The sequence below is a fragment of the Geotrypetes seraphini genome, chromosome 11, assembly GCF_902459505.1.
Source record: "Geotrypetes seraphini chromosome 11, aGeoSer1.1, whole genome shotgun sequence".
Lineage (NCBI taxonomy): Eukaryota > Metazoa > Chordata > Amphibia > Gymnophiona > Dermophiidae > Geotrypetes > Geotrypetes seraphini.
The window spans coordinates 75,878,981-75,893,497 of NC_047094.1; the positions used below are offsets into that span (position 1 = coordinate 75,878,981).

The window sequence follows — 14,517 nt, forward strand, 5'->3', positions numbered from 1 at the left end:
TTCCAAGACATCTCTCCACTCTTCCAGCTCTCATCTTCTCTAAGATTTCAATTCAAAATAGCCAACTGTACAGAAAAACATTATAAATTGGGTAACTTCATTCTTCAGTTTTGTATAGCGTCCTAATTGATCAAAGCAAACAGACAGATGATTTTACCATGTAAAATAATGTTTTATTATCTGAATTAACTGATGTGAATACAAACTGTTAAAGAAAAATTCACCAAATTACCATATATAGAGAGCAGGAAATTATGCGATGACCAAGGAGAAAAAAAGAAAGCTGAAGGCATTTAAACTGGTTGAAATTTGGAATAGGTTTCCTGACTCCATCAGACTGATAGGTCAGCTTCAACAATTCCGGAAAGATCTAAAAACTTGGTTGTTTACACTATATCTGAAAAGCTTATATCTTAATCTTTTTAGTCTTTTAATTTTACATTTTAATTTTAAATTCCAGCGCTGTCTCTAAAATGATACACTAATAATACTTTCTTTCATAGGCTTATTCTTATGTCACTTTAATTTAATCAATTGTGAACCGAGTCGAGCTCCTTCAGGAGATGACCTGGTATATAAACTGAAGATCAGATTAGATTAGATCCAAGATAGACTAAAGCCTGGATTACTCATATGGGACACAGTTTTATAATAGGTCTTCGAGGCAGAAAAGGCATCCAGGTGGGGGTCTAGGATGATTCATCATGGCCGTTTCAACGCTGAATCAGCCCATGAAACGAACGGCCACAATGAATCGTTTGTAGGGCAATGACCCCAAACCGCCCCAAATTCTTCCCTCCCCCTCTCCTCCCTGTCCACAATCTAGCTAACTTCCTGCTTCTGCTGCTCCTTTATTTATTTATTTAAACATTTATATATTGCATAAAAACTATGCGGTTTGCAAAATTATATGCATACATATTAAAAATGCTAAACATGTTTTGACAAAACAAACACAATAAAAGATTAACTAATGATATCATTATTAAAACCTTCTTCTAAATTCATCCTACAAGATGGAAAGACAAAATCCCATAAAATCATTTACAGGACAGGAAAGCATTAACAGCATAAAGGCACTGACAAATAATTATGTTTTCAACATTTTCTTAAAGTTCAGTCTCCCATCACAGAATTGCAGAATTTATGTAGCTGCAACTCTGGGCCTGGCCCTCCATCAACATCAGGACTTTGGAGCAGTGACATAGTGAGGGTGGGAGGTGCCCGGGGCGGTGGTGCCCCACCCCCACCCTTTTCTTCACCCCCGCCGCCTCCCCACCTCCCTGCTTCCCCACTGTGCATGTCTATTCCGTTCTCATCAGTTCCCCCATACTTCGCCGGTACAAGCAGCATCTCCAACTTCCAGCTCTCCCTCTGATATACTTCCTGGTTCTGCAACCCAGAAGTGACATCAGAGGTAGGGTTGCCAGATTTTACATTCGTAAAATCCGGACCCCCCTAGACCTGCCTCCAGGCCCGCCTATCCATCCTGCCCCATTACACCCCAGTCCTGCCCCTAATCCCACCCTAGCCCTGCCCCTGCTGCTTGCTCTGGTCAGGCAGGAAGGTATCCGCGCATGCATGGGTGCGACACAATGATGTCACACCCACTCGCGCGTGCACATTATGTCATCGCGTGGCATCCGTGCATGCATGAATACCCTCTTGCCCAACACAATTTCAGGGGAAGCTTTTCAAAACCCAAAGTGCTGGGTTTTGAAAAGCCATCCGGACCCCCGAACATGTCCTCAAAAGGAGGACATGTCCGGGGGAAATCGGGACGCCTGGTAACTAGTGCTGCCCGATTCAGGAAAAAAAAAATTGATTCGATTCAGCCTATTGAATCAATTTCGATTCGATTCACTTTTCCTGCCCAATTGGGTGTTTTTTTCAAACATCCTGGTGGGTTTATTTTATAGCCTCTTCACCCCTTTTGCCTTCTCCTACAACACACTGGCGCTGTGGTGTAAACAAAATAAACAAACAAAAAAGATTTTTCCTCTCTCTGTTAAATCCTAGCTCACATTTGTGGTCTAACACCAGCTCTGGCAGGATACACGTTTCAAATCTAGCATATTGTAATCACAAAAAATAAAATTATGCTTTCTACCTTTTGTTGTCTGGTCATTATTCAAATCTTGTTGGTCCCAGGTTCTGGTTGTCTTCTAATAACTTGCTTGCCAGGGTCTCCTTCTTTCTTCTTTCTCTGTGCTAACCATCCATCTGCCATCTCTGTCCTCCCCTTCCGTTTCCCTTCCCTTCCCTGGAGGTCTGGCATCTTTCCTTTTTTTCGTCTCCATCCACAGATCCACCTTTTCTCAACTACCCTTTCATCCAGCATCTCTCCCTCCTTCCCTACCACCCCAGGGTCCACCATCTCTCCCTTTCTTTTCCCAACTACCCTCTTATCCAGTATCTCTATCCCCCTCCACACCATCCCTTGTGTCCAACTTCTCTCCCTTTCTTTTCCTTCCCTCCCTAAATCCCATTGTCCACCATCTCTCGCCCTCTCCTCTGTTTTTAGACCCATTATTTCTTCCCCCCCAAAGTCTGGCATATGCATGTCTCTTTGAACCCCCCTTCCCTCTCGCCCTCCATGTACTTCTACACCAGGGCCCCCCTCCCCTGAAGGTCTATCCACCCGAAGGTCTGCACCCCTCCGAAGCCCTGCATCCCATCCCTGAAGGCCTGCCTGTCCCTCCTGAAGGCCTGTGCCACCATCCCTGAAGGCTTGTCCCCTCTGAAGGCCTGTCCCACCCCCACCCCGAAGGACTGCTCTCTCTCACACACACACACACATACACTCTGGAAGGCCTGCGTGTTCCCCCTGGCCTCCCATGCACCGTTTACCTAATATGAGCATCCTGCAGGGATCACGGTGCTAGTGATCTTTGCAAACTGCTTCGGAGCTGTTTCCTCTGCCACGGTCCCGCCCCTCCTCTGACATCAGAGGCAGAATCGTGGCAGAGGAAACAGCTCCGAAGCAGTTTGCAAAGATTGCTAGCACCGCGTTCTCTGCAGGCTGCTCATATTAGGTAAACGGTGCACGGGAGGCCAGGCAGAGAAACCGGACACCAGCCGGAGGCCAGAGAGGAAGCCAGACACCAGGGGGAAAATCGGACGCCGGGGGGGAAACCGGACGCCAGGGGGGGAAGCTGAACACCAGCACTAACTTCCTCCCTCGCCCTCTAAAACAGGTGTGGCCGATTTTTTTTTTTTTTTAATCGATTTTAATCAATTCACCCAAAGTGAATCGGTGAACCGATTCGAATCGTAAATCGGGCAACACTACTGGTAACCCTAGTCAGAGGGAGAGCCCAGTCTGGCACGAGCAGCAGGTTGGAGATGCTCGCACTGACGAAGAGCTAGAGGTATTGGGGGGAGGGAAGGTGTGACAGCGGGGGATTGATGGGAAGGAGCCGAAGGGCAGAAAGGAGGAGAGATGCTGGCGCACCCCTATGAAGATAGAGCCTGGGGCAGTCCAACCCCCCCCCCTTACTATGCCACTGCTTTGGAGGAAGGGAAGAGAACTTCTCCTTACCAGGGCTGCTCTGCACCACCCCTCCTCTACTACTGTCGCTGTTGCCACCAGCACCACAGTTGCTCCTCTCCTGCCACCACTGCTCTAGTATCACTGCTGTTGCCACCAACACCACAGCTGCATCTCTCCTGCCATCACCTCTCTTATATTGCAACCGCGGCTTCAATGCTGCACAAACCTGGAATAGGATGATTCATTGCAGCCGCTTCGGCATGGCTTCTCTGAAACGGCGGCAATGAATCTTCTCATTCCATTCTGGTGGTAGATTTGTTGCACCTACTATATTTTATTTATTATTTATTGGGATTTATTAACCGCCTTTGGGTCTCTTTTAGAATGCCGCAACTTCAGTGCATTTTCCACGGCAGCATTGCTACCGTGGCTTTGTAAAAGTGACTTTTTATAAAGAGATTCACCCAATGTACAGCAGATACAGTTTAACATAAAACTTACAATTTTGTTAACAGCATAACAGTAGTAAAATGACTAAATATAAGCATAAATACAAGAATCCCTCTTTTATCAAGCTGCACTGCTGAACAACACAAGCTAAATGCTGAGCTGTCCATTCTATTTTAGTGCTGACTGCTGTTGGGCTATTCATTGCTGAGGAGGCTTCCATTTAGAGTTGGGTATGGGAGAGGGACTGCTGCTGATGGGTCCACTTTTTGATCAGGTGGAGGGAAGGGAAAATTTAGTTTTCATCTTCAGTTGTGGCCGAAACCAAACAGCTAATTTTGATTGCAGATCCGTTTTTGCAGAAACCGAAGATCCTAGTTTTGGTTGGGCTCTAATGTGGGTGCCAGCTGATATTCCATGAGAGTACCTGCGTTCCTAACCAATAAAAACAGGATACATTTTGTGTGGCCCTGTCTGCCTGGTTAGGTAAATGGGCATCGGCACTGGCACCGAATATCACCAGCACACATCACGTCTGAATCTACCTTGACTCTGTTTCTGGACTATACCGGTACTTGGTTAAAGTTGATATCCAGTGGCATATATCCCTGGGCAATATTACAAGAGCCTATTTGAGCACGTTCAATGCTTTTCCATGCACTCAAATCCCTTATAAATTGACATTAAATCTTAAATAACTTTCACACTTTAAATATTTAAGCAATAAAGAGGTGGCTAGACTGCACCGGGTGTCAATAACAATGCAAAAGACAAAGTGAAGGGGGAGCAACCCACACAGAATCATAGAGACAATCCTAGCCACCATTCCAGGCAGACTGGATGGGCTATGCTAGTATTTATCTGCTGTCATTTACTATGTTATAAATTATCCCTTGCGTTCTGACAGACAACTCAGGATAAAAGCGTTTTAAAGAATTCAGTGCCTTTTTTCTCGTGTGTCTAAAACATTACAAATAGCTGTTCCCCTGCCCTTTTCCTGCTCTCCCTAGATGCTGATGAGTTTCAAACACGGTCACATCACAAAAAACCAGCATCTGATTGACTTGGCATCTGTTTATGCACTCTTAAATTAAGTGTCTCAGCTTCAGACACAGTTTTTGATTGATACCGGCTGCTATAAGTGACCTGAGAAGGCAGTTCCTTGAAAGCATTCTCAAAAGTCAAAAAGAATGATTTCCGGATAGTGGTCTGGGCATCACGACCTATGAAAACATAGAGGATTGGGTTGATACAACTGTTGAGGAAAGCCAGGCTGCTGGCTATGAGTGTGCCTATCCTGACCACCTGTTGCACTTTGCAGCTGTAATCTCTGTACAATGACAGCTCCAAGAAGCTGAAGACATGGAATGGGAACCAGCAGAGAAAAAAAGACACAATGACAGCAGTGATGATTCGGAAGGTCTTCCTGGATTTTGGTGTTAGACGGCTCTTCTGCAAGAACAATGCAATGATGCTATAACAGGTCACAATGACGAAGAACGGAATAAAGAAACCAAAGATAAACCTAACTATGGTGATGGCCTTGTGTCTTGTGGCCCTCAAAGTAACAGCCTGTGGATTTCTAGTGTCAGTATTTAGGGCATAGTTGTTGAAGCAAAAGGTGATATTTTGTGGAGAAGTGAAAGTATCACGGAAAATGGGGGCTGGCAAACTGAAGAGGATACTCAAACACCATATGATCAAAACTACAATGGTAGCTAACCTTGGTGTCCGGTGATTCTGGGACCACACAGGGAAGACCACTGAGATACAACGATCTATACTGATTACCATCAGGAAAAAGACACTGGCATACATGTTGATAATTCCAAGCATGCTGTTGATCTTGCATATGAATTTCCCAAAGGGCCAATGTAATTTCATTACATTTTGGGTAATTGTAAGAGGAAGAAACAATGTGAAGATGAAATCTGCAATGGCCAGATTAAGGAACCACATGTTATTAACTGTCTTCTTCATCTTGCAACCAGAGACCCAGATGACTAGGCCATTGCCTATCACACCAAAGATAAAAGCAATGCTGAAGATCACAATGGACAATATTTGCATGGAGTCTTCAATGCTTGAGAAATCACACTTGTTTACACGTGTTATTGGTCTTCTGGATCTTCGGAGGGTAGTTGAGCCTTTTGAGGTGGTTGAGAAGATGGCATTATCTACCAATGTGACTGAAAAGGTAGGTGTAGAGATGGCATTCTCCAGCAATGTGGCTGAAAAGGAAGGTGAGTAGGTGGCATTTTCCATTGGTATGGTCACATTAGCCATCTCCATTCCTGAAAAAATCAAATAGAAATGAAACAGATCTTTAAGAATGGTTTTAAGGTATTAATGGGCAAAATTCTAGTGTTAATGGGCAATATTATAATGTAGGATTGCTTACAATATATAGAACTGATATGACACGGACTCATTTATAACACAATCGAATATCTGGACTCCTAGGACCAAATTCTATAAACAGCGTTCCGACTGCTGCCTAACCAGGCCAATTGGGAAGCACTTTTTTTTTTAACCTTATGAGGCAGGTCACCTACATTGGAGGCTCCTCCAGGAGCCTAGGGATGTGCATAAGCCCGCCTAAGCTCGCCTAAGGCTAGGCGTGGGCATGGCTTGGCCTGGAAGTAGCCTTAGGCAGAACTAGGCAGCTGTACGTGCCTCCCTAGGCCTGCAGAAGACGTGTACAATGTAGGCCCAGTCGCTCCTGTCAGAATCCCCTCCTGTACATCACCGGCAGGAGGGATGCCCAGTACCTCCTGTCGGGACACACACACACACCGTACATCGCCGTCAGAAGGGATGCCCAGTCCCTCCTGCTGGAACAACCCCGTATACATTGCCAGCAAAATGTATGCCCAGTCCCTCCTGCTGGAATAACTCCCCATACATTGCGGGCAAAAGGTATGCCCAATTTCTCCTGCCGGAACCCCCCTCCAGTCCCCCCCCCATACATCGTTGGCAGGAGGGATGCCCAATCCCTCCTGCCAAAACCTCTCCCAGCCCCACGCTAGACCCCCTTCCCTCCCCCCCACTAGACCCCCCTCTACCTCCCCTGGACTGCACCAGCCCCCACTGGGACACAGAAGGGAGGGAGGAAGGGGGCACTAACTTGGGACATTGGTGGAGGGAATAGAAAGGGAGAATTGTTGGACATGAGTGTGTGATTGAGAGGGAAAGAGATGGTGGCACATGGGGAAAGGAAGAAGGAATATTGGGTATAGACAGAGAGAGGATAGAGGTAGAGATACATGGGGAAGAGAAGGATGAGGGGGAGAAATGTTGGATATGGTAGTAGAGAGGGAACAGAGGAACAGATTGAAGGGGATGCAAGAGGGAGGCATATTGGACATAGTAATGGAAGGAGAGATGTGGCATGGTGCTAGAGAGGGGTGATAGAAGGAGAAATGGGCATAGGGCTGGTGGGCAGTGGTGAAAATGCTGCACATGATCCAGGAGATGAGAGAGGGAGAAATGTTAGACTCATGGAGGGACAGAGAGAGAGATGTTGGTTGGGGAATGGAATGAGGTCCAAGGAGAGGAAGCGTGCAGGAGGCAGAAAGAAAGAAATATTGGATGCACAGTCAGAAGGAAGTGCAATCAGAGATTCATGAAATCACCAGCCAACAAAGGTAGGAAAATTATTTTATTTTTAATTTAATGATCAAAATGTGTCAGTTTTGAGAATTTATATCTGCTGTCTATATTTTGCGCTATATTTTTCTGTTTTTCAATAGTTGTTACTGAGATGACACATATATTAAAGTCATCTGCCTTGACTTCTTTGAAAAAAAAAACCCGAATATAAATAATTAACATTTTCTCTGCATACAGTGTATTTTGGTTTTTTAAGAAAATTTTGTGGTTACCATTATGTATCATTAAGATTATATTGTGTGTATATGATAAATGGATGGAAGAAATTGCATTGCAATTAGTGCTATTATTATGGGGGTGGGGTCAGGGTCAGAGCCTGGACAGATCTGGGGTGGAGTTGATATTTGTTAGACCTAGGGGTACTTGGCTTGATGAAATTGAGAAACACTGCACTAGCTCACACACCAGGCTACTTAAGACACCTGTGTGTAGCTCTACTCGACTTTCCTATACCAGGTGCTGATGTTCTGGAGACAGGTATGTACGTTTGTATTCTGATCATTGTGGGTGTGAGGAGGTCTGTGAGCACTGGGGGAGTGTGGGGTTGTCTTACCTTGATGCATGCAGTGGTTATCTGGTCAGTTTGGGCACCTTTGTAGCACCTGGACCCTTCTAAAACTGGTCTAGTTCCAAACGTATAAGTTTTATCCAGGATGTCTTGCAAAATGCTTAATTATTGCTGCAAGACGTCCATGTCTAGCCCTCCCTTGAGACTGCCCAAAGCCCGCCCATAACTCATCTCCACCACGCCCATCTCGTGCTCTGAATGTAGAGAGGCTGGAACATTTTGCTAGACATACAGAAAGACGGTTTTGATTATCAGCACTTGGATATCCTGGAAAATAGGATGTCCAAGTGCTGATTTAGGATGCTTTTTGGACATCTGTGGTTTTTTTATTATGGGTCCCATATGTTATCAGGTGGACAGTTTATATTATTAACCCTTAATAAGGATAGTTTGTCATCTGCAAGCCTGAAGGCTATTGAAGTGGTGCACATTGAGGTACAGTAAGTATTTTTTCTGTTCCTGGAGGGCTCACAAAACAAAAAAAGCACAAATGACTGACGTAGGACTTGAACCTGGGTCCCTTGATTTTCAGCCCTTGACTCTAACCATTAGGATACTCCTCTGCTCTGCATGGATGTGGCCATTTTATAAGATGATCTAAACTTCAGAAAGTGGTGGAAATATATATATATATATATATATATATATATATATATTGCACTTAAGTCTCAACTGCTTAAGGAGTCCTTGGTATGTGCCTGCTTGTATTAACATTTGAAGAAAAAAGAGCAACAAAGAATATGTCATGTTCAAAAGTGTAGTTGACACTACCTGACCATATCCTATTTCCATGTTTCCTTCTTATTTAGTTCAAGCAGCAGTAGAAGCACCCCTTGGAGAGGGCGCCGGGGCTAGTCCCATCCAGCCTGAAGAGACTGAGGAAGAGGAGACGGGGGAAGGAGAACCCACAGGGGAGGAAGAGGAAGCTGAAGCTGCTGCCCCCATCCATCCCCTCCTGTCTCTGCCTCCATCCAACCCCTTTCCCCCACTCTGCTGCCCCTGCCCGACCCATTTCACCTTCTGCCCTTGCCCCCATCCAACCCCCTTCCCCCCTATGCCCCTTCCACTCCCCAGGAGCAGCTTGACCTGCCTCATGAGGGGAATTTGTCACCTGGGTCACAACAGGCTGGCCTCCTGCACCCTCCCCCATCCTCTCCAATACACAGAGCAGAGGCTCTGATGGATCCAGGGAGAGGTGCACCTGCTGCTGTACCTGTCCCTGGAATCCTTGATGTATTGGAGAGGATGAGGGTCATGGGGGAGGCCATTTTAGGCTGACTATAGGCATTGGAAGGGCGTGTGGACAGGGTGGAGCATGCCCTAGGGAACCATTCTGGTGACCAAGGGCATGCTCCATCCCAAGGGCATGACCCCTCCCAATGTCCATAGTCTGACCTCCTCCTGAGGCAGCTCCAGCTGTTTTTTTTTTGGGGGGGGCACCTTTCCCCTTTCCAATTTTTATTTTTGGGAAAAAAAATCCATTTTGTTTTAATTTTATACTTGTTTAAAAATTTTATTTTACCAAAGAAAAATATATTTTGTTTCCAAAAGTTATTTTATTTAAAAAATATATATATATTTTTTTAAAAAAAAGTTAAATATTTTAAAAATAAAAAGATTTGAATTGGTTTATAGGTGTCCTGTTTGGTTTTCTCTGGCTGTCCATGTGTGCCAACTTCAGTTTAGTTGACAGAGTGGAAGGGAGCTTGGAGTGAGGATGTGTTGCTGAAGAATGTGTAACTGTCACTGGTTTAAACCGGGCTCCAAAACTAACTACACTACTGCATCTCAATGGGCCCTGGCCTTCCTTTTTGCAAATGACCACAAGGTCACAGAGAAATGTTTAAGCTCTGTATTGGTCTACCTAATTCCATTGCCTCCTAGCCACTCAGAAATATAGAATAACCCCACAGCCCAGGAAAGCAGGATGTAGGAGTAACAACATTATGCAACTCCAGACAGATGAGATGGATCCCAGATACACAGGCAGGCAGGCAAGCATAGGCTGTTGCAATTTCCACACGCAAAGCAACACCAAGAAGCAAACATTTCTCTTCCAACAAAGTAAAAAACAATAGATAAAAAGAAATAGGTAAGACAAGTGTCACTCCACCATTCACATTGCCAGTGGCATACTTAGCATATGTTATAAACAACTCAGATATATTGAAAACCAATGTATGTATAAATAACACTTCCAATAGGAGACTGGTGTAATCATGAGATGTTATAGTAAATTTACTGCAGAAGCAATGAGAAAACAATATCAGTTTTTATTGCTCAAAAAGAAGGAAAACGCCTCAGAAAGGGCCCTTCCACCTCCACAATGAGCAATAAAAACTGATATTGTTTTCTCATTGCTTCTGCAGTAAATTTACTATAACATCTCATGATTACACCAGTCTCCTATACTTAGCATATGTGACACCCCAGGCCCATCATTTTTTGACACCCTTCCTCTCATCTATATGAAAAATATGATTTTTAGTAACAATCCACATTTTGCACAACAAGAGTGTACCTAGGAAAAGGCAGCATCTTAAACACTGCAGTGAGCACTAGAACACCAACACATACATTGTAAAACTAAACAAGCCAGATCCCGCACAGTCAATTGATCCTGCACAGCCAATGCCAACTGAAAACTATGTCCTTTTCATACACACAGAACAGAGATACACCCTCGCCCAATATGGAATAATCACAAACTAAAAATAGAAATATGTTGACAAAAGTTAAAATGAACCATAAAGAAACCAGACTCTGCATACAATGCAACACCACAACACCACAAAAACAGTGACACATGTCTCCTAATACTGTGCAAAATATAAAGACAGTAGATGTAAATTTGAAAAAACTGATACATAACAATCACCACTTTACAAATTAACAAATAAAAATAAAACAAATAATGAGAAATAAGAAAATACCGTTTTATTGGTCTAACCAATTTTTCAATTAGCTTTCAGAGGCCAAATCTTTCTTCAGAACCGTACAGTATACTGCTGTTATGGTATCCTGTCCTGACCTGAGGAAAGGGGTTTAGTCCAAAAAATTGCCTTATTTCTATTTCCTATTTATAAACTTTTATCAGGTTTCAGGTTTATTAAAAATTTGTTATACCGCCTTATTAAAAATTCAGAACGGTTTTACATAATATAAAAACAGAGTATAGTAAAAACATACATTAAAAACAAATTACAAACAATTGAACTCACTGACGAACATAAACTTACCAATACAAGATGGAGAGGGGCAGAAATACAATTTGTATGAAGAGAAAGAGAGGGGAAGAGGGATCAAAACAATAGGAAGGGGAACAAAGTATAAAAAATCTAGAATTATATAAAATAAGCTAAAAAGATTAAAAGATGGCAAGGAATAGTTACCATCCTTAAAAGGACTATTATACACCATATGCATCTTTAAAAAGAAAAGCCTTGATTTTAAGTAAAGCAAAAAAAATCTTTCTAACTTTTGTCGTTTCTGCTTTAATCATCTTCTCTTTGCTCTCTTCTTTCTGTACATCATTTGTCCTTTCTCCCTTCCATGCAACATCTGCCCTCTCTTTGCCCCTTCCACCCAGCTTCTGCCCTCTCTCTACCCCTTCCATCTACTGCCCACACTCTCTCTGCCCCTTCCATCTACTGTCCACCCTCTCTCTCTTCCATAAGGCATCGTCCCTCTTTCTATGTCCCTTCAATAAACTGTATATCCTGTGTCCCTTCTCTCCTTTGTACATGATTCATTTCAGCTTCACCCCTCTCCATTTTTCTGTCTCCAACCCTCCCCTATGCTTTGGCATCTCTCTCTTTCTCTTCTCCTTTCCATCCTTCCTTCCCACTCCACACCATGGTCTGGTGTCTCTATCTCCTCCCCTTTCTACCCCCCCATGCCATGGCATCTCTTCCTCCCCCTTCATGGTCTGGTATGTCATTTCCTTTTTTCCCTTTCCCTCCCTCCCATGGACTTGGCATCTCTGGTTCCTCTCCCTTGTCTTCCTTCTCCCTCCTTCCCTCTCTCTCCCCAATTGGGTGCTGCAGCTGCAGCATTTCTCTCCCCCCCCCCCTTCCCTGTGCAGCATTTCTACCCTCCCCCTTCTCTGTGCAGCAGTAACATTACTGCGCCCCCCCCACCCCCCGTTCCCTGTGCAGCAGCATTTCTTCTAGTACTTTCTGCTGCCGAGTTGGTTGCCTTGTTTCAAAGAGTCATGTTACAACTGTTTTTGTGATGTACTTGTATGTCTCTGTTGGTTAAGAATATTTTTTTCAATAAAAACAAATTTATTTTTAAAAAAAACCCAACAACCAATAACCGATATATCATGTATATATCCACATTACAGAAATGCCTTTTAGAAACAGTAATATTTTGGTCATCTGATAGAATAACCAAATGAAACAACAGCATAGTGGAGAAAATGGCATCATTGCATTCACAAACTTAAAAAAAAAAAAAATCAAAACTGCAGAGTAACCTTATGGTAGAATAAGAAATGTATAGCAGGTTGTTTATTAAGTCTTGCATGCATCAATTTGTCTCACAAGAAAATATGTAGCAAATACTATAAGAAGGCTTCTTAAAACATGCAATTGTTTAAGTACATCTACTGCCAAATATAACACAGGGAAACAAAACCAGGCTATCATAGTGAGCAAGCTCCTTGTTAGAAACAATAGTTGTGAATGACCAATTTAAATCATCATCTCCTTCTTCACTGGGCTGAAATACTGCTGCTTGTGATTTTAGGCAAGTCCTAACACCCTCCATTGCCTCAAGTACAAACTTAAATTGTAAGTCCTCTGGGAAGAAAGAAATACCTGAATATAACTCTGAGCTTTCAGTGAAAAAGCATAAGCTATAAATCTGAATAAATAACACAGTGAATCAAGATATAGTGCTCTCATGGACCTAGTAAACAACAGTCTTCACCCGCATAGCAATTCCTGTCCATTATTTAAAACAGCATCTAAACCTTACATTAAATGTCCCTCACACCAACAGAATGTAATTGTTATAAAGAAGAACACATTAATGGCATGTGCAAGAAAGTATGAATTTACAGGGACTCTTACCGTTCTCCTTTTTTGGCTTTTTATGTTTTTGTATTTCCTAAGACAGTCTCTTTTATATCCCCTTATGCAACAAAGAGAGAGAGAGAGCACAAGTGAGTGAGCATAACACCTCCTGCCACCTCTTTATTCCTTAAAGGCACTGCCCTGTTTCTGATAACTTATCTGCACTATGATTATTTTTATGGGGGGGGAGAGGATTTTTTTATTTATAACATTAGATAGAAACAAATTTATTGTAACTGACAATAAAGAAATCTGCTCATTTTTTTATTTAAATTGGCAGCAGTTAAACTATGGAATGATCTCCCATCCTATAGTAGACAAGAATCTACATTTGCAAAATTTAAAGTACTGCTTATAACTCACCTATTTAGTAAAACATTTGATCACTTAGATATCTGAGATTGCCTGATTCAATGCCACTTCTGATGCTACCTCTGAAGGAGACAGGTGAGAAGGAACCAGGATGCGATGTTCTCTCTTGTATAAATGTGTGTAGTGAATGTTTGCTTTAATCTATTATTTTATTATGGAGTTCCTTTCTTTTAATTATATTTTATGTAAACTGCTTTGATCCATTTGTTGGAAAAGGCGGTCAATCAAAAGTAAATACCCCTTAAACCATAATTCTAGGAACCCTACAGTTTGTCAAGTTTTTGTAAGGGGCCTTGTAGACGTGGTGACCTCTTGGGCATGCTATGATTCAAATTCTGGCCCTTCCTTTCCTTTGGAATTTTATTCCTATTGGAAGGCCACAAGTATTAATGTTCTTGATGATATTGCCCCAAGGCATCCACACTGCTCCCATAGAAAGTCTATGAGCGTCGGGAGCAGCGCGGCTCCCTGCGCTAGAAACTGCTAGCGCAGATTAATAGAAGAGGCCCCAAATATTTCTGTAAATGTGATAAAAGGTTTGTCAGTGAATTTCTCACTTTGAAGCGTTTCATTCGATGACTGGAGCATGCATGATGCAAAAGCAAATGGGTTGATGTTGAGAAACAGAGGAGAAAGTGATCAGAATAAACAGCTTTACCCATTCCCAGACAACATCTGCAGTACTTTTCCCCAGAACTGGCTCATGGGATTGTGGTGCCCCGATCCAACATGCCTTGGTGGTGCTCCACCATGCATCTCTTGAAAGCCTCCCTCAAAAAACATTTATATTCGAATAAATATGCATTAATCATAACCCTGCCCCCTTTTATAAAGTCGCACTAGTGGCTGCCTCTGTGGAAACTGCCCTGAAGCCCTAGAGATTT

General features: G+C 43.0%; 1 protein-coding gene across 1 annotated transcript in view; it reads right to left on the reverse strand.

Annotated features, from left to right (window-relative positions):
- Positions 1–3,031: 3,031 nt before the first annotated feature.
- The window catches only part of LOC117345516 (chemokine-like receptor 1), a 32,196-nt gene continuing 20,710 nt past the window's right edge, over positions 3,032–14,517 (reverse strand). The window contains exon 2 of the mRNA XM_033914280.1: positions 3,032–6,234. Coding sequence (XP_033770171.1) covers positions 4,979–6,232 — 1,254 coding nt within the window. The 5' untranslated portion in view covers positions 6,233–6,234 and the 3' untranslated portion in view covers positions 3,032–4,978. The remainder of the gene's footprint in view (positions 6,235–14,517) is intronic.